Source organism: Rhinoraja longicauda, chromosome 30 (genome assembly GCF_053455715.1).
Source record: "Rhinoraja longicauda isolate Sanriku21f chromosome 30, sRhiLon1.1, whole genome shotgun sequence".
In the NCBI taxonomy this organism is placed as follows: domain Eukaryota; kingdom Metazoa; phylum Chordata; class Chondrichthyes; order Rajiformes; family Arhynchobatidae; genus Rhinoraja; species Rhinoraja longicauda.
Genome location: NC_135982.1, coordinates 8,559,273 through 8,579,334, shown reverse-complemented (window position 1 = coordinate 8,579,334; position 20,062 = coordinate 8,559,273). Strand labels below are relative to the sequence as shown.

The following is a 20,062-nucleotide window of genomic DNA, read 5'->3' as shown; positions in this document are numbered from 1 at the left end:
GTAACCCTTTCACGCCCTGACTAATCGAGAAAAGAACAGGTTCTGTGGTCTTGTCTACTTGCTCTGGAGACCTGGGTTCTGTCCTCACTATGGTTGCTGTCTGTGTGGAGTTTGCACGTTCTCTCTGCGACCGTGTGGGTTTCCAATGTGCGCTCCGCTGTCCTCCCACATCCTAAAGACAAGCGGGTTTGCAGGTTTATTAGCCTCTGTAAATTGCCCTTGTGTGAGTGGTGTGCAGAACTAGTGTGCATTGATCATGGGGGTGATTGATGGACAATAGACAATAGGTGCAGGAGGAGGCCATTCGTCCCTTCTAGCCAGCACCGCCATTCAATGTGATCAAGGCTGATCATTCTCAATCAGTACCCCGTTCCTGCCTTCTCCCCGTACCCCCTGACTCCACTATCTTTAAGAGCTCTATCTAGCTCTCTCTTGAATGCATTCAGAGAATTGGCCTCCACTGCCTTCTGAGGCAGAGAATTCCACAGATTCACAACTCTCTGACTGAAAAAGTTTTTCCTCATCTCCGTTCTAAATGGCCTACCTCTTATTCTTAAACTGTGGTCCCTTGTTCTGGACTCCCCCGACATTGGGAACATGTTTCCTGCCTCTAACGTGTCCAACCCCTTAATAATCTGATACGTTTCGATGGTCGGCATGGACTCGGTGGGCTGAAGGGCCTGTTTCCATGCTGCATCCTTAAACTAAACGGAAACTAATCTAAACACTGATACTGTGTGTTCCGCGCGTATCCATCCACTCTGGAGTTGTGTGTTCAGGAGGCACAAGAAATGCTTGTGTACACGCACATGCCTATGCTGTGTTTATACACCACCGCACAAACACACAGGCCAAATGCATACACAAACACGCGTGCACGCACATGGATGCACATGCAAATACATACATAGGTGCAGAGAGGAGGTCATTGAGGCAGGTACAATAACAACATTTAAAAGACATTCGGACAGGTACCTGGGCAGGACAGGTATAGGGGGATATGGGCCAAACGCGGGCAGGTGGGACTCGTGTAGATGGGATATCCTGGTCGACAAGGGCAAGCTTGGCCACAAGTCCTGTCTCCATGCTGTGACACGCACACGAGTACAGACTGACACATGTGAGGACCGACAGATATTTGTGTACATGTAGAAATGTATCTACACATGCACACGTATTTATGCACAGGACAAAAACTGCAGATGCTAGTCTAAATCGAAGGTGGACAAACAGTCTGAAGAAGGGTCTCGACCCGAAACGTCACTCATTCCTTCTCTCCCGAGATGCTGCCTGACCCGCTGAGTTCCTCCAGCATTTTGAGTCCACACGTATTTGCAGACAGAAATATTTTCACCCACGTACTAAGACACACTGCCTTGGCAACTGGAAGCAGGGCCGCCACTGGTGGGGTCAATAGACGTGGGAATGGCCAATTGCAGTGCGCAGGGAGGAGGAGTGGGGGCTGGAAGAGGGGTGAGGATGGGACAGGGATTTTGGAATCAAGGTGACTTTGCATTGGAGGCCAAGGAGACGGCTTGGATCAGGAAGTGTAAGGGGAGATGAGGCACAGGGCTAGTCCAGAGTTTTGGATGAACTCCTGTTCCCAGAGGATAGCAGGAGAGAGACCCAAGGTTCGAGGGACTGTGGAGCACGTAGTTTAGTTTAGTTTAGAGATACAGCGTGAACACAGGCCCTTCGGCCCACCGGGTCTGCACCAACCAGCGATCCCCGCACATTAACACTATCAATGGAAGAGGCCCAGGGCACGAACACAGGCCCTTCGGCCCACCGGGTCTGCACCAACCAGCGATCCCTGCACATTAACATTATCAATGGAAGAGGCCCAGGACACGAACACAGGCCCTTCGGCCCACCGGGTCTGCACCAACCAGCGATCCCCGCACATTAACACTATCAATGGAAGAGGCCCAGGACAGGAAGGTCCGCGTGGGAACGGGAAGGGGAGTTAAAGTGGTCAGCCATCGGGAGATCCAGTAGGCCTTGGCGGGGACCGAGCGCACGTGTTGGGCGAAACCGTGGGCGAGTCCACGCTCGGTCTCGCCAATGCGCAGGAGGCCACGTGGGGACCACGTTGATGCAGCGGGTGAAAACCTGAGGCTAATTGCTTGGGACGATGTGATATTGGGTGACGGAGTGGAGCCAGAGCACGGGCTGGGATCTGCGCAGCTAAGTAGTGCATTGAGTCTTGGCCTTGCTCCATTGACACAGCAGGGAGCACTTTATTGACGTTTATATGATGCAGCCCTTCCCTGCTGTAAGCTGCTCCCTCCCTGTGTGCTGGAATACATTACACACTGTCTGTCTGTCTGTCTCGCACTCAGTAATTTAGAAACCCGACAACGCATGCTTTCTGTAATAAGTGGCTTGCACATCTGCCACAGAGAGATAGATGATAGTTGCAGCCCAGCTTTGTCAAGGGCATAAATGCACGGGGGGGTTTTTTGCTTTCTAATTTACTGGTGTCCAGAGAGAGGGAGAGTGCAAAGTTGATTGGAAAGCAATTTATTTGAAGGAGCCTCTTGGACAAAGAGTTCAGGCTCTGCCGACCAGGCAGGGGGGGGTTAAATGGCATCCCGCCTTTAGGTGGAAAATATATAGCTGAAGTTTGTGGCTTTTGCTTTAAAGTCAGGACCGTTCCAAACCGCAGAGAGTAAACTTCATGAAAATACTTGACTCAGCCACTCTCTGGTAAATAGTACACCGGAAGGAAATATTTGGACGGCTGTCGTAGTGAGGAAGTGGCTGGGTTTCAGGCCAAGGCTGACCTCTGCGGATGGCCGCGGATCGCACACGCTGGCAGCGCTCAGCTAAGTGGTTTCGTATGTGGAGCGGTGAAGCGGCAGGGAAATGATTGATTTCACTTCTACTTCCTCTGCTGACAGAACCACACTCGACCTCCTGCAGCCCACACCAGTGTGGTGTGGAGTTCCTGTAACCCTACTCACACACGCACACACTCACATGCATATACACACTCACACGCGCACACACACACACACACACACTCACATGCACATACACACACACACACACACACACACACTCACACGCGCACACACACTCACACACACACACACTCACACGCGCACACACACACTCACATGCACATACACACTCACACACACACACTCACACACACACACACACACACTCACACACACACACACGCACACACACTCACACGCACATACACACTCATACACACACACACACACACTCACATGTGCACTCACACGCACACGCACATACATACACACACACACGCACATACATACACACACACACTCACACGCACATACATACACATGCACACGCACTCACACGCTCACATACACACGCACACACACACAGGCATACAGACACGCGCATATTCACACAGACATACACACACACACACACGCACACAGATAGATGCTCACACATACGCACAGATGCACACACACAGCGCACATGCACAGCCACACACACAGCGCACATGCACAGCCACACACACGTGCACACGCACAGCCACACACACGTGCACACGCACAGCCACACACACGTGCACACGCACAGCCACACACACGTGCACACGCACAGCCACACACACGTGCACACGCACAGCCACACACACGTGCACACGCACAGCCACACACACAGCGCACACGCACAGCCACACGCACGAGCACACCCACACAGACACAGACAGATGCACACACAAACACACTCACACAAATAAGCACAGACACTCCGCACAGATACAAACACACATAAACGCAGACATACAGATACACGCACTCACAAATACACACACAAGCACGCAACCGCGTGTGTACACGCACACAAACATTTAGTCACACACACAATCACACATGCATGCAAACACACACACACACACACACACATGCACGCACACAGTCTGAAGCCTCTCCCCTTCCTGGTTCTCAGTGGCACAAGAAAGTGAACTCCTTCGTGAGTTGGCTCCCCAGCCTGACCCTAATGACCTCCCAAAGAGTGGCACAGTGATACAGCTGGTCGAGCTGCTGCCTCACAGCGCCAGACACACAGGTTCAACACTGATCTCAGGTGCTGTCTGCAGGGAGTTCTCCCTGTGACTGTGTAAGTTACCTTCGGGTGTTCTGGTTTCCTCCCACATCACAAAGACATGCAGGTTTGTAAGTAAGTTGGCTTCTGTAAATTGCCCCTTAGTGTGTAGGGAGTGGATGAGAAAGTGGGAAAACATAGCCCTAGTGAAAACAGGTGATCGCTGGTGAGCGTGGACTCGGTGGGCTGAAAGGCCTGTTTCCATGATGTATCTCTAAACTGAACTAAAACAATCCATAGACACAAAGAGCTCAAGCAGCATCTCTGGAGATAAAGGATAAGGTTGCGTTTTGGGTCGTCCTGAAATGTCACCTATTGCTTTTCTCCAGAGAAGCTGCCTGACCTGATGAGTTATTTCAGCTTTTTGTGTCCATCTTCGGGGTAAACCAACATCCGTTGTTTCTTCCCACACATGAAATAGAATCTGTGATCCGAGAACTGGACATACAGGCACAGTGCTTCCTAGGGATTATCCTAGGGATTGGTAGGCGTAGCATCTCACACATTCCAGGAAGGATCACTGCAAGGTGACGTGTAAAGAGAATTCCTGCTGATTTTCCAACACCCCGCTCAGTCCCGGCTCTCCTCTCCTCATGAGGTCTTCATCCTGCAAACAGTGCGTTCGCTTTTTGGAGACCCTCTGGATCTTTTATTTTGGCCTTTGTGGGATGCGGTTGTCTCAATAGACAATAGGTGTAGGAGGAGGCCGTTCGGCCCTTCGACCCAGCACCGCCATTCAATGTGATCATGGCTGATCATTCTCAATCAGTACCCCGTTCCTGCCTTCTCCCTATACCCCTGACTCCGCTATCCTTAAGAGCTCTATCTAGCTCTCTCTTGAATGCATTCAGAGAATTGGCCTCCACTGCCTTCTGAGGCAGAGAATTCCACAGATTCACAACTCTCTGACTGAAAAGGTTTTTCCTCATCTCAGTTCTAAATGGCCTACCCCTTATTCTTAAACTGTGGCCCCTGGTTCTGGACTCCCCCAACATTGGGAACATATTTCCTGCCTCTAACGTGTCCAACCCCTTAATAATCTTATACGTTTCGATAAGCTCAGCCTTACAGTCTGAAGAAAGAGTCTTGACCCGAAGCGTCACCTATTCCTTCTCTCCAGAGATGCTGCCTGACCCGCTGAGTGACTCCAGCTTTTTTGTGCCTCACTTGGGTTTGCTAAGACTTGCCTCGTGTTGGTCCCCTTTCCCCGGGGATCGCTCCCTCCGTACCTGGAGTCGTACCGAAGCCTCTCTGCTTCCTGGATGAATCAAACGCAGACACAAAGAACCGCGGATGCTGGATCGGTGACGTTTCGGGTCAGGACCCTTCACCAGATTGATGGTGATCGGGGAGGGAGGTGGGAGGTGAGCACTGGAATAGTGGGGCAGGACAAAGCCTGCCGAGAGGACAGGCGGGTGCAGATGAAATGAGGCACAGATAAAGGCCATTGAGATTAAAGGACAAAGGGGTGGGGATAAGGATAGAAGAAGTAACAATTGTGAAGCCAGAGGAAGGAATACAGATGGAAGGGAGGAAATTGGAGTGTGGAGATGGGGCACAGGAAAGGGGAGTTGGGGGTGATGTTTGTAGGTTAGTTACCATAGTCATAAAGTCATACAGTGTGGAAACAGGCCATGCGGCCCAACTTGCCCACACCAACCAACATGTCCCATCTACACTAGTCCCACCTGCCTGCATTTGGCCCATATCCATCTAGACCTGCCCTATCCATATACCTATCTAATTGTTTCTTAAACGTTGCGTTAATCCCTGTCTCAACTACATCCGCCAGCATTTGTTCCATACACCCACCACCATTTGTGTGAAAAGGTTACCCCTCAGGTTCCTATTAAATCTTTCCCCTCTCATCTTAACCCCATGTCCTCTGGTTTTCGATTCCCCTACTTTGGGCAAGAGAGTCTGTGCATCTAGCCAATCTATTGGTATGGGGGTATGGGGAGAAGGCAGGAACGGAGTACTGATTGAGAATGATCAGCCATGATCATTGAAAGGCGGTGCTGGCTCGAAGGGCCGAATGGCCTACTCCTGCACCTATTGTCTATTGTCTATTCCTCTCATGGTTTTGTACACTAAAATTGTAAAATTTTCTAAAATTGGAAAATTCAATGTTCATAATGCTAGCTTGTTAGCTACTCAAGCAGAATATCAGGTGGATCTTATGGTTTTCATACAACATCTTGGTATTCACAATAATATTGTGTTCAAATTAATCTCCTTGATTTTTAATAACTCTGTCATTGAAGTGTACATGTTATGGGGCATATTGGGATAAACGTCAAACAACAACCAGAGAACTGTACAGCTTAGGTACAGGCCCTTCGGCCCTAATCTCATCTGCCTGCCCGCACGAGGCTCCTGCTGGCTGGTGTAACTAGAACCAGGGTCGCAATCCAAGACCGCAAGAAATTGCAGAGAATTGTGGACGCAGCCCAGACCATCCCACAAACCAACCTCCCATCCACTGACTCAATCTTTCCTTCACGCTGCCTCGGCGAAGCCAGCAGACTAATCAAGGACAAGTCGCACCTCTTCTCCCCTCTCCCATCAGGCAAGAGATGCAGAAGTGTGAAAACACACACCTCCAGATTCAGGGACAGTTTCTTCCCAGCTGTTATCAGGCAACCGAACCATCCCACCACAACCAGAGAGCAGTATCTTGAGGAGGAATAGACTGTTTGGGTCCTTGGATGGAGTTGAGGGGGGAGGTAAAGGGACAGGTGTTGCATCTCGTGCGGTTGCAGGGGAAAGTGCCCGGGGTTGGGGTGGTTTGGGTAGGAAGGGACGAGTGGACCAGGGAGTTACGGAGGGAACGGTCTCTGCGGAACGCAGAGAGGGGAGGGGATGGGAAGATATGGCCAGTGGTGGGGTCCCGTTGTAGGTGACGGAAATGTTGGTGGATGATTCGTTGGATACGCTGGCTGGTGGGGTGGAAGGTGAGAACGAGGGGGATCCTGTCCTTGTTGCGAGTGGGGGGAGGGGCAGTATGAGGGAGCAGTATCTCATTGATGTTCCATGGACTATCTTTGATCAGGCTTTACTGGACTTTATCTTGCACTGAACGTTATTCACATTATTCCCTCTATCGTGTATCTGTACACTGTGGACGGCTCGATTGTAATCATATATTGTCTTTCCGCTGACTGGTTAGCACGCAACAAAAGCTTTTCACTGCACAATAAACGAAACTAAACCTTAGAGCAATGAGTCTGGTCAGTTAGGACAGAGATGAAGAGTGATTGTCATAGTCATAGAGTGATACAGTGTGGAAACAGGCCCTTCAGCCCAACTTGGACACGTTAGAGGCAGGAAACATGTTCCCAATGTTGGGGGAGTCCAGAACCAGGGGCCACAGTTTAAGAATAAGGGGTAGGCCATTTCGAACGGAGATGAGGAAAAACTTTTTCAGTCAGAGGGTGGTGAAGGTGTGGAATTCACTGCCTCAGAAGGCAGTGGAGGCCAGTTCTCTGAATGCATTCAAGAGAGAGCTAGATAGAGCTCTTAAGGATAGCGGAGTCAGGGGGTATGGGGAGAAGGCAGGAACGGGGTACTGATTGAGAATGATCAGCCATAATCACATTGAATGGTGGTGCTGGCTCGAAGGGCTGAATGGCCTACTCCTGCACCTATTGTCTATTGCCCACACCGGCCAACATGTCCCAGCTACACTAGTCCCACCTGCCTGCACTTGATCCATATCCCTCCAAACCTGTCCTATCCATGTACCTGTCTAACTATTTCTTAAACGTTGCGATAGTCCCAGCCTCAACTACCTCCTCTGGCAGCCTGTTCCATACACCCACCACCCTTTGTGTGGAAAAGTTACCCTTAGATTCCTATTAAAACCTTTTCCCTTGACCTTGAACCTATGTCCTCTGGTCCTCAAATTCCCCTACTCTGGGCAAGAGACTGTGTGCGTCTACCCGATCTATTCCTCTCATTGCTTCAATCCAAGAGTGGGAGAAGCTGAGGAATTCTCTACCAAAGAGGGCAGAGGAGACACGGCAGACACTGATAGATTTTGCGATAATAAAGGACTGGAGGTTTGTGGCCAGGTGGCCTTCCGCAGGGATCAGTGCTGGCACCTTTGTTGCTTTCATACAGATAAATGAATTCGACACACTTCATGAGGAAAAAAGAACTGCAGATGCTGGTTTATACCAGAAATAGATGCAAAGTGCTGGAGTAACTCAGCGAGCCAGGCAGCATCTCTGGAGAAAGAGGAGGGTCAGGGCCCTTCTTCAGACTAGGCCTGAAGAACTCCAGTCTGAAGAAGGGCCCCGACATGAAACATCACCCACTCTTTTTCTCCAGAGATGCTGCCTGACCCAATAGACAATAGACAATAGACTATAGGTGCAGGAGTAGGCCATTCGGCCCTTCGAGCCAGCTCCGCCATTCACCGTGATCTTGGCTGATCATCCACAATCAGTACCCCGTTCCTACCTTCTCCCCATATCCCTTGACTCCGCTATCATTAACCCGTTGAGTTGCTGCAGCACCTTGTGTCTGTCTTCAACAAGATTCGTTTCATGCGGCACGGTGGCACAGCGGGTAGAGCCACTGCCTCGCAGCCCCAGACACTCGGGTTCGATCCTGACCTCGGGCGCTGCCTGTGCGGTGTTTACTCGTTCTCCCCGTGACCGCGTGGGCTTTCCTCCGCGCGTTTCAGTTTCCTCCCACATCCCGCAGACCTGCCGGCTTGTGGGTTATTTTTCTCTCCGTAGATTGCCCTGAGTGTGTAAGAGTGGGACAACATAGAACTGGTGCGAACCGGTGGTCGATGGCCGGCACGGTCTCGCTGGGCCGAAGGGCCTGTTGCCTCGCTGCGGCTCCTTCAATTCAATTCAATTCAAAGAAGTGTTGGTGGGCTGATTAGTAAGTTTGCAGGTGGCACAAAAAATTGGTGGATAATGAGGAAGATCGTCAGGGGGGATGCCCCAGGGGAGAGAACAGTTGGAAATGTGGGAAGAGAAATGGCAGATGGAGATTGTCTGATGTGTTGCACTTTAGAAGGTCAAATGTAGGAGGAAAATTTACAGTGAATGGTGGGGATCATCAGGGATGCCACTGCTCCCTGACAGTGGCAGCAATTAGATAGCGTGGGACTGAAAGCTGATACCATGTGTGCTTTGTGTATGAAGGAACTGCAGGTGCTGATTTAAACCAAAGATAGACGCAGAATGCTGGAGTAGCTCAGCGGGACAGGCAGCATCTCTGGTGAGAAGGAATGGGTGACGTTTCTGGTTGAGACCCCTCTTCAGACGTATGTGCTTTATAAGTCACGTTGCAGCTATATGAAATAGTGGTCGGGTCACTTGTGGAGTGTTGTGTGCAGTGCTGATTATCGCATTGCAGGAAGAATGTGTTTATATTGCACTTAGTCACAGTTACCACACATGAATCAAATCACACACAGGTACAACAGGCACAAAGAGAAGAGATGCCAAAGTGCGGAATATAGTGCGGCAGCATTAGAGCATTACAGTAACCGAAAAAGCCCAATATTAAAAAAAGTGCAGGTCCATAATGAGGTAGGTTGCAAGACTGGAAGCACACCCGAGCTTATGGCAGGGCCATTCAGTAGTCTGAGAGCACAAAAACCCCGGAAAGCAAGAGGGGCAAAGTTTAAAGGAGATGCGTGAGGCAGGTTTTTGACACAGAAATAGGGGGTGCCCGGCACGCACTAGTCGTAAGGAATAGTAGAATTAGGCCATTCAGCCTATCGTCTACTCCGCCATTCATTCATGGCTGATCTATCTCTCCCTCCAAACCCCATTCTCCTGCCTTCCCCCCTGACACCTGTACCACCTGTGGTGATGGAGGCCGATATAATAGTGGGATTTACGAGGCTTTTAGACAGGCACAGACAGACAGGCCACGGGTGCTGTCTGTACGGAGTTTGCACGTTCTCCCAGTGACCGCGTGAACTTTCTCCGGGCGCTCCGGTTTCCCCCACACTCCATAGACGTACAGGTTTGTTGGTTAATTTAGCTTCTGTAAATTGTAAATTGGCTCAGCGTGTCGGATAGTGCTACTGTATGGGGATGGCTGGGCGGCGCGGACTCGATGGGCTGAAGGGCCTGTTTCTGCACGGTCTCTCCAAACTAAACAAAGAATACAATCAAACCACACGCAGGTTCAACAGGTACAGGGAGAAAAACACCGTGCAAAATATAGTGGTACAGCTTTATAGTGCCACAGTTACATGATATCAAGTCAAGTCAAGTCAAGTTTATTTGTCACATACACACACACACGATGTGCAGTGAAATGAAAGTGGCAATGCCTGCGGATTGCGCAAAACAAAATTACGATTACAGCATATAAATTAAAATTAATACAGAAAAGAAAATTTAGTCCCTGGAGTTATAATAGTTAACAGTCCTGATGGCCTGTGGGAAGAAACTCCGTCTCATCCTCTCCGTTTTCACAGCGTGACAGCGGAGGCGTTTGCCTGACCGTAGCAGCTGGAACAGTCCGTTGCTGGGGTGGTAGGGGTCCCCCATAATGTTGCTGGCTCTGGATCTGCACCTCCTGATATGAAATGTGATCGTGGGGTTTAAGAGACCTTTAGAAGAACGTGCAGGGAATGGAGTGGAGTATGGATTCTGTGCAGGCAGAGGAGGTTAGCTGATGGCATCATGTTCGGCGTGGACATTGTGGTCCTGTGCTGTACTGCGCTATGTTCCACGAAGGGGCAGCAGGAGCCCTTGTGAGTCGACCTGGTGCTGAGTCTGTGCTCTGCCCTCTTCCACACAGGCGGCATTGGGAGCCTCTTCCTGGATACAGAGGACGGCGTGTCGGTGGAGGACATCAGCAAGTGGACGGTCGACGACGTGTGCAACTTTGTCAGCGGCCTCTCTGGCTGTGCGGAGTACACCCAGGTAACGCCACGCTGTCAGAGATGGTCCAGGTGGTTTCCACATTGTCACCTGTACCAGCTGCAGTGAAGTACAGTTGTTGCATGCAGCGCAGCAAGACTATCTATCTATCCCAGGACTGTCCTTAAAACCCCGTCGCCCCAGTTAGTACAGGAGCAGCCCATACGCAAGGGGCTCCATGTTACAGTCCCAGCTCCTCTGGCCACCAAGGCCTGTTGCAGCCCTCACCTCCATCCCTGTCATCCATCGTCCCTCTCCTTGCACAGACCTCGTTCCCTGGGGGGCGGCCCCTGCAGCCGACCTCGAGGGCGCGGAAGGCAAGACGGTAAGAAGGCAAGAGTCATTCAGCACGTCCATATGCAAGCCCTTCGGCCCAACTTGCCCGTTCCGACCAACATGCCTCATCTGCACTAGTCCCACCCGCACTAGTCCCACTGCACTAGTCCCACTGCACCTCATCTGCACTAGTCCCACCCGCACTAGTCCCACCTGCACTAGTCCCACTGCACCTCATCTGCACTAGTCCCACCTGCACTAGTCCCACTGCACCTCATCTGCACTAGTCCCACCTGCACTAGTCCCACTGCACTAGTCCCACTGCACTAGTCCCACTGCACCTCATCTGCACTAGTCCCACTGCACTAGTCCCACTGCACCTCATCTGCACTAGTCCCACTGCACTAGTCCCACTGCACCTCATCTGCACTAGTCCCACCTGCACTAGTCCCACTGCACTAGTCCCACTGCACTAGTCCCACTGCACCTCATCTGCACTAGTCCCACTGCACTAGTCCCACTGCACCTCATCTGCACTAGTCCCACTGCACTAGTCCCACTGCACCTCATCTGCACTAGTCCCACTGCACTAGTCCCACTGCACTAGTCCCACTGCACTAGTCCCACTGCACCTCATCTGCACTAGTCCCACTGCACTAGTCCCACTGCACTAGTCCCACTGCACTAGTCCCACTGCACTAGTCCCACTGCACTAGTCCCACTGCACCTCATCTGCACTAGTCCCACTGCACTAGTCCCACCTGCACTAGTCCCACTGCACTAGTCCCACTGCACCTCATCTGCACTAGTCCCACTTGGCCCATCTCCCTCTAAACCTATCCATGTGCCTGTGTAAATGTCTCTTAAATGCTATGATACTACCTAACATCACTGGAACCTCTGACAGCTCGTTCCATACACCCAGCACCCTTTGTGTAAAAAAGGTACCCCTCAGGTTCCTATAAAATCTTCCATCCTTCACCTTAAACTGGAGACCTGTCTGCCCTTGGTCCCTGATCCAGCCTCTTGTTACAGCTCACACTGAACCCTGAAGAATCACTTTAGTCCAGTCACAGTTTGGAACATCGCTGCTGGAGATTGGGAGCCCTGGGTCCAGTGTCAGTTCCAGCCACACTCACAGCCAGAGGGAGAATCCATGTCTCTGATCTGCAAGTATGATCCCAGTCACTGGCAAAGGGGTTCCCGTTTAACATCTCCCACAGGGATTCCCTCACAGCTCCTGAGACCCGGGTTCGATCCTGACCTCGGGTGCTTGTCGGCGTGGAGTTTGCACGTCCTCCCTGCGACTGCGTGGATTTTCTCCGGTTCCTCCCACATCCCAAAGACGTGCATGTCTGTAGGTTAGTTGGCATCTGTAAATTTCCTCCAGTGCGCAGGGAACTGATGAGAAAACGGGAATAACATAGAGATAATGTGAACAGGTGACCGATGGTCGGCATGGACTCGATGGGCCAAAGGGCCTGTTTCTGTGCTGTATCTCTAATCTAAACTAACAAGCCCAGTTGTAATGGGACTGTGTAATCCTGGAATTGCTCCCCATTTGCATTGGACATAGCACAGCACAAGAGCAGGTCCTTCGACCCACAATTTCTGTGCCAAACATGATGCCAAGTTTGGCTCCTATCTTCCTGCATGTAATTCTTACCCCTCCATCCCCTGCACATCCATGTGCTTGTACGAATGTCTCCTAAACGCCATTATCATGTCTGCCTCCACCAGCCCTGTCAGCGAGTTCCAGGCACTCAGTACTCTCTGTATCAAAATGTGCGTATGTAGATATACACATCTCCTTTAAACTTTGCCCCTCTCACTTTACGGCCATACCCTCCAGTCTTTGATGGGATGTGGGCTCACCTGATAGCCCCTGAGTAGCTGACCTTGGTGGCTCTTGTTACAACACAACACAACACAACACGTCACAACAGTCGCAGTGGTAACGTTGCTACCTTCCAGCGCCAGAGACCCGGGTTCGATCCTGACCTTGGGTGCCGTCTGTGTGGAGTTTGCAAGTTCTCCCTGTGACGGCGTGGTTTTTCTCCGGGTGCTCCGGATTCTTCCCACATCCCAAAGACGTTGTGGTTTGTAGGTTAAATGGCTTTGGTATAAGATCATAAATTTGTCCCTCGCGTGTGAGCGCTAGTCGGTGCAGACTTGGTGGGCCAAAGGGCCTGTTTCCGCGCCGTATCTCTGAAGCCTAAAGTAAAACTGAGTGGCTCAGTGGGCACAGTTGGGTATCTCGGTGTGGGAGAGGTGTCAAGCAGAGAGCCAAAGAGGTGACCTTCACTGCGGAAACATGGTTCTGAATCAGTCAGGATTTCCTCAGAGTCCCAGACCATTACAACCCTTTTATTCCCATTTTGATTAATTTAGAGATACAGCGCGGAAACAACACTTCGGCCTACCAAGTCCGCATCGACCAGCGATCCCCGCACATTAACACTATCCTCGACGCACTAGGGACAATTTACAATGTTACCAAGCCAATTAACCTACAGACCAGTACGTCTTTGGAGCGTGAAAGGAAACCAAAGATCTTGGGGAAAACCCACGCAGGTCACGGTGAGAACGTACAAACTCCGTACAGGCAGCACCCGTGGCCTGGATCGGACCCTGGTCTCTGGCGCTGTAAGGCAGCAGCTCTACCGCTGCGCCACCGTGAAATTTGTTTAAATGTTTATTTAGTGTCTATTTAACGATTTGATCCCACATTTCTGCAGTGAGTAACCCTGAGGCAGCCTTGCCCCACTTGCCTGCAATCTATTGTGAGTCCCTGACTCTAAATTGTACTTTTAACAGCCTGCATGTTGAAACGTCCACGCCCGTGACATGTGTAAAGACACGCACATCGATCTGATCAATCTCGACTTGAAACATTTGGTTCAATTTGCTCAAACCTCATGCATTTGGGACTCACTGTTATTGATTAAATAATAACTAGAAATGGCTCTCACCTGAAGCTGGGAGTTTTAAAATGTACAAACATACCCGAAACCTTCACGGAATTGACTGGATATGGAACAAGCAGCCTTGTCTGGTTAATCTGCACTGGGCGAGTGGCTTCAGAAAGGAGTTGAAATGTCACGTTTCTGAGATTCCTTAACAAAGACTGTGGTGTGAAACAAGCGCTGTGTAAAATCTAGGTAAATTGAAGGCATTATCCGCACGAGCCTTCAGCTAGCAAGCATTCATTACCCGTTTTATTTGACATGCAGGTGTTCAGAGAACAGGCAATCGATGGTGAAACGTTGCCGCTTCTAACAGAGGAACACTTGCTCAGCACCATGGGCCTGAAACTGGGGCCAGCACTAAAAATAAGAGCACAGGTAACTCTTATGCTTCATGAATAGAACAAGTTCCCATCGCAGACACAAAAAAGCTGGAGTAACTCAGCGGGACAGGCAGCATCTCTGGAGAGAGGGAATGGGTGACGTTTCGGGTCGAGGCCCTTCTTCAGGGTCTGAAGAAGGGTCTCAAGCCAAACCGTGAGTCTGAAGAAGGGTCTCGCCCCGAAACGTCACCCATTCCTTCTCTCCAATGATGCCGTCTGACCCGCTGAATTACTCCAGCTTTTTGTGCCTATCTTCGGTTTAAACCAGCATCAGCGGGTTCCTTCCGACACAGGTTCCCATGATCTCCTCCTTCAGTCGTGACGGTTTATGTCTAGGTTTATTATTATTCTCGTGTACCGAGTTAGAGTGAAGAGCTTAGTTCCGGATGCTATTCCACCACATCACACCGTACATGAATACAATCAAGCCAAACTCAAATACAATAGGTAGAGCAAAGGGGAAGATACAGAGTGCAGAATATGCACAGAGTCTTTTGCCCAGAGTAGGGGAATCAAGAAACAGAGGACATATTTTTAAGTTGAGGGGGGAAAGAACGAATAGGAACCTGTGGAGCAACCTTTTTACACAATGGGTGGTGGGTGTATGGAATGAGCTGCAGCAGGAGGTAGTTGAGGCAAGTACTACTGCAACGTTTAAGAGACATTCGGACAGGTACATGGTTAGGATAGGTTTGTAGAGGGTTAAGTAGGGGGAGGTGGGACCATATCGGTTGGTGTGGGCAATTTGGCCCAAAGGACCTGTTTCCACGCTATTTGACTCCAATAAAGTTCTCAGCGTTATAGCGCACCATTTCCAGAGACAAAGTCCAATGTCCGCAATGTTGGGTAGAGGCGAATCTCTAACTCAAGTGCAGTAGATAGAGAAACGGTGCTAGATTTACAGATAGAAAAGATATTTAAAGGAGTAGAGAGATTGTATGGGATTCTGGTAGGTACTTCTCTGGGAATATCAGGGAAAGAATGGCCAGTTTCTGGCGTGGTACATCTTGTGTCCATCCCTAATACAACGGGCAAAGTCATTATTAGGAATTGGTTTACACTGTGCGTTCCCTCGAGCTTGTTTTGCTTCGGAGGAGAGCATGGTGCCTGACTGACCTGCATCTGCCATTTCTCCACAACTTTGTCTAATATGCTGCATGTCAACCCCCCACAAAATTAAAATAATAATAACTGACCCAGTGAGACCGCACCTGGAGTACTGTGTGCAGTTTTGGTCTCCAAATTTGAGGAAGGACATTCTTGCTATTGAGGGAGTGCAGCGTAGGTTCACCAGGTTAATTCCCGGAATGGCGGAACTGTCAAATGTTGAAAGACTGGAGCGGCTGGGCTTGTATACACTGGAATTTAGAAGGATGAGAGTGGATCTTATTGTCAGTCTGAAGAAGGGTCTCGACCCGAAACGTCACCCATTCCTTCTCTCCCGAGATGCTGCCTGACCTGCTGAGTTACTCCAGCATTTTGTGAATAATTATTGAAACATATAAGATTATTAAGGGATTGGACACACTCGAGGCAGGAAACATGTTCCCAATGTTGGGGGAGTCCAGAACCAGGGTCCACAGTTTAAGAATAAGGCCATTTAGAACGGAGATGAGGAAAAACCTGTTCACTCAAGAGAGTTGTAAATCTGTGGAATTCTCTGCCTCAGAAGGCAGCGGGGGCCAATTCTCTGAATGCTTTCAAGAGAGAGTTAGATAGAGCTCTTAATGATAGCGGAGTCAGGGGGTATGGGGAGAAGGCAGGAACGGGGTACTGATTGTGGATGATCAGCCATGATCACGGTGAATGGCGGTGCTGGCTCGAAGGGCCGAATGGCCTCCTCCTGCACCTATTGTCTATTGTCTAACAGCATTAGGCATGCTGTGGGCTGAGGCACAACGTATTGCAGACGCTGGAATCCTGGGCCAAACACAAAAGGAAATCAGCAGGTCAAGCTGCACCTGTGTGGAGGGTATGGACGGATTACATTTGGCACCAAGACCCTCTTCAGACTGATTGGAGAAAGGTGGGAGAAAAACTGGAAAAGAGAGGTTGGGGGGGGGGGGGGGGGGGGGGGGGTGTGGGCCAAAGCCTGGCAAGTGATCAGTGGAGACACAAAGAACTGCTGGTTTATCAAAAAAGACACAACATGATAGAGTAACTCAGCGGGTCAGGCAGCATCTCTGGAGACCATGGATAGGTCTGAAGAAGGGTCCTGATACAAAGGGTTCAGATATGCTGCCTGACCATCACAAACACAGCAATGGAAAGACTTAAAAGACACGTTTTTTTTTGTCAACTTGAGTTTATTCCCATGAGCACAGGTATGGTGAGGTACAGGGTAGGGAAGATGTGTGGAATATTACATGGTTCGGATTGTTCGTTCAAATCACAAATTGTACAGATCCCTTAATCCTCAGGATTAAGTCTGCTGCCCTCGAGATTTGAAATGGTTCACTTGTATCTGTTGTTGGCAGAGAGGCTGTCAGAGATTCTCCCTCAGAGAGTCTTAGAGTCCTACAGCGCAGAAACAAGACCCTTGCTATTGGGTTATTATTGTCACATGCACAGAGGTACAGTGAAAAACCTCTCAGAGGCCAATTAAGCCACAAATCTGCACGTCTTTGGATGTGGGAGGAGACCAGAGAAACCCCACGTGGTCACAGGGAGTACGTTAAAACTCCGTACAGTCAGCACCTGCAGTCAGGATTGAACCCAGGTCTCGGGCGCTGTAAGGCAGCAACTCTATCGCAGCGCCACCGTGCCGTCCTCTTTGGTAACACTGTGAAGAACACTGGGATATTCTTTCAATAGACAATAGGTGCAGGAGTAGGCCATTCGGCCCTTCGAGCCAGCACCGCCATTCAATGTGATCATGGCTGATCATTCTCAATCAGTACCCCGTTCCTGCCTTCTCCCCATACCCCCTGACTCCGCTATCCTTAAGAGCTCCATCTAGCTCTCTCTTGAATGCATTCAGAGAATTGGCCTCCACTGCCTTCTGAGGCAGAGAATTCCACAGATTCACAACTCTCTGACTGAAAAAGTTTTTCCTCATCTCAGTTCTAAATGGCCTACCCCTTATTCTTAAACTGTGGCCCCTTGTTCTGGACTCCCCCAACATTGGGAACATGTTTCCTGCCTCTAACGTGTCCAACCCCTTAATAATCTTATACGTTTCGATAAGATCCCCTCTCATCCTTTCCGTATGAGAGACCATATAAATGTTATAGCTGGTAGTGCCGCTGCCTCTCAGCGCCAGAGACCCGGGTTTGACCTTGACCTAGGGTGCTGTCCGTGCGGAGTTTGCACGTTCTTCCTGTGACCGCGTGGGCTTTCTACGGGTGCTCCAGTTTCCTCAAAGACCTGTGTGCTTGTAGGGTAATTTGCCTCTGTAAATCCGGGAGTGCATGGGAAGCTGGCATAAAGCAGAACCGTTGTGGTCAGTGGGCTGAATGGCCTGTTTCCACCATTGGTGTGTCGTTCCGTGTGGAAGGTGTTGTGAGTGTCGAGATATTCTACCTTTGGCGTGCGGGATCAGATGGAACGGACTGACAACCGATGTTGCGCCCTCTTGTTATTATCTTTGTTTTTAACGATTGCGCCCTCTGTGTGCAGGTGGCCAAGAGGATCGGCCGGGTCTTGTACATGGCGAGCTTCCCGCTGGCAATGCCGCTCCCGCCCGCGGGGCTCAGACCGCCCGAGAGGGACCTCCCTCCTGCCGAGAACCGCCCCTCCTCCACCGGCAGTGCCGCCTCACCCTACGGCAGCGCCCAGGCCAATCGCATCTCGCCCAAGCAGGAGAACGGCAACCCCTCTGCCCTGGGATTCGTCGAGATCGGCAAGCCGCAGTTGTGATGCCGACCGATGTGGACGCCACCAAAGTGGGGCTTTGTTTGGAGCGCCAACTTCACAGCTTGACTGCATTCCCTTGAAAACAAATACTCTTGGCCGTCAAAATACAGAAAAGACTCCTTCTTTCCTTTCCATTAGGACTTCGCACTATTCCTACCCCCCACCACCCCCACCACTCCCCATGAACAGCGGGAACCAATCCGGCAAAAACCCACGAAGAAAATACAAAGACACAGGGTCGGAGAGAGCTCGACAAAAAAGATCGCCTGCCCCGAAATAGAGCGGAGTTACTGAATCTGCTTCGAGCCGCAAGATGTTGTACAACTCCTTCTCCACCCCCACCCCCTTTTGTTACGCAGAAACAAAGTGCAGAGGAAAACAACATTAAAATACTTAGAACGGTGAACAGTGCACTTGTACCAAAAAAAAACCAACCCACCACAAATCTCCACCACAGACCCGAGACTTAAGATTCTATATAAAAAAATATACAGGTTTCACAAAAGCACTCATTTTGACCAGGAGCTTGAGGTCGGGGCAGTGTCTATGCATTTGTCCAGTACTAAACCAAAGATGAGGATGGTTGGTCTGTGTTTACAATATATTTCTGTTGTGGTACATCAATTTTTTTTAATTTTTTTTTTTGCCTATTGGACACAGATTAAAAGTGCCTCACTGTAGAGGTTAAATCACTACTTGCACATCCTGTACGCACACACACACGCAACACATGCACACGCACGCACACACACACGCGCCCACGCACACGCACGCACGCACACACACACACTCGGCAAGTACCACGGTTGCACAGGTATCAGAGTTTATTTAAAACGACCATTTCTAGATTTATGGTTAACGAATGCCTGTGGCACAAGTTATTTGAACAAAACCTTGTTACGGAGAACATTTTGGTACTCATTTTCGTTTTTTCTCCTCTTCTTCTGTTGTTGTGTAGTTGCACGTTTTTTGAGAGTTTTTTCGGGCGGGCGGGCGGGCGGGGCGCGCAAACGGTAAAATGGCGAAGGGGAGTTCCTCGAACCTTTTTCACTCGGGATGAACATTTGATTGTTGCTTTAAAGCGGTCGACATAATTGGAAGATTTATGTTATTTATGGAGATTACGTTGGTAGGTTGAAATACTATTTAGGGCGATTATATAGAGAGTGATATTCCTCCCCTAAAAGGCTGATAAATGAGTAAGTAGGGGGAGAAAATTTTTTTTTTAAAATGTTGTCCCTTTATATGGTTTTGGCCATTGTGTCAATCTATCATTTTATCTTCCTGCAGAAGTAAAGAATGAGAATATGGTGATTTGTAAAATAATTTTAGCCTATTTGTTGATTTGCTTTTATTCTTGTCCTTCACTTATCGTGAAATAAAAGTCCCCCCCTACAAAAAAAAAGCACCCGTTATGATTTGCCGTCTTGTTGGATGGTTGTAGCAAGCCGTTTGGACATCGCATTCCCTCGTCAGTTCGTGCTTCTGCTCGTCGAAGCCAACAACAGCAAGACATCTACTGAACCCGCAACCTGCATGCGATTTACAAAGCACTGCGCTGGAACTGAGCCCATGC

At 49.9% G+C, this 20,062-nt stretch overlaps 1 protein-coding gene across 1 annotated transcript in view; it reads left to right on the top strand.

Moving 5' to 3' along the window:
- The window catches only part of samd11 (sterile alpha motif domain containing 11), a 294,059-nt gene extending 274,592 nt beyond the window's left edge, over nucleotides 1–19,467 (top strand). The window contains 3 exon segments of the mRNA XM_078425233.1: nucleotides 10,885–11,009; nucleotides 14,516–14,626; nucleotides 18,250–19,467. Coding sequence (XP_078281359.1) covers nucleotides 10,885–11,009; nucleotides 14,516–14,626; nucleotides 18,250–18,489 — 476 coding nt within the window. The 3' untranslated portion in view covers nucleotides 18,490–19,467.
- The last annotated feature ends 595 nt before the right edge of the window (nucleotides 19,468–20,062 follow it).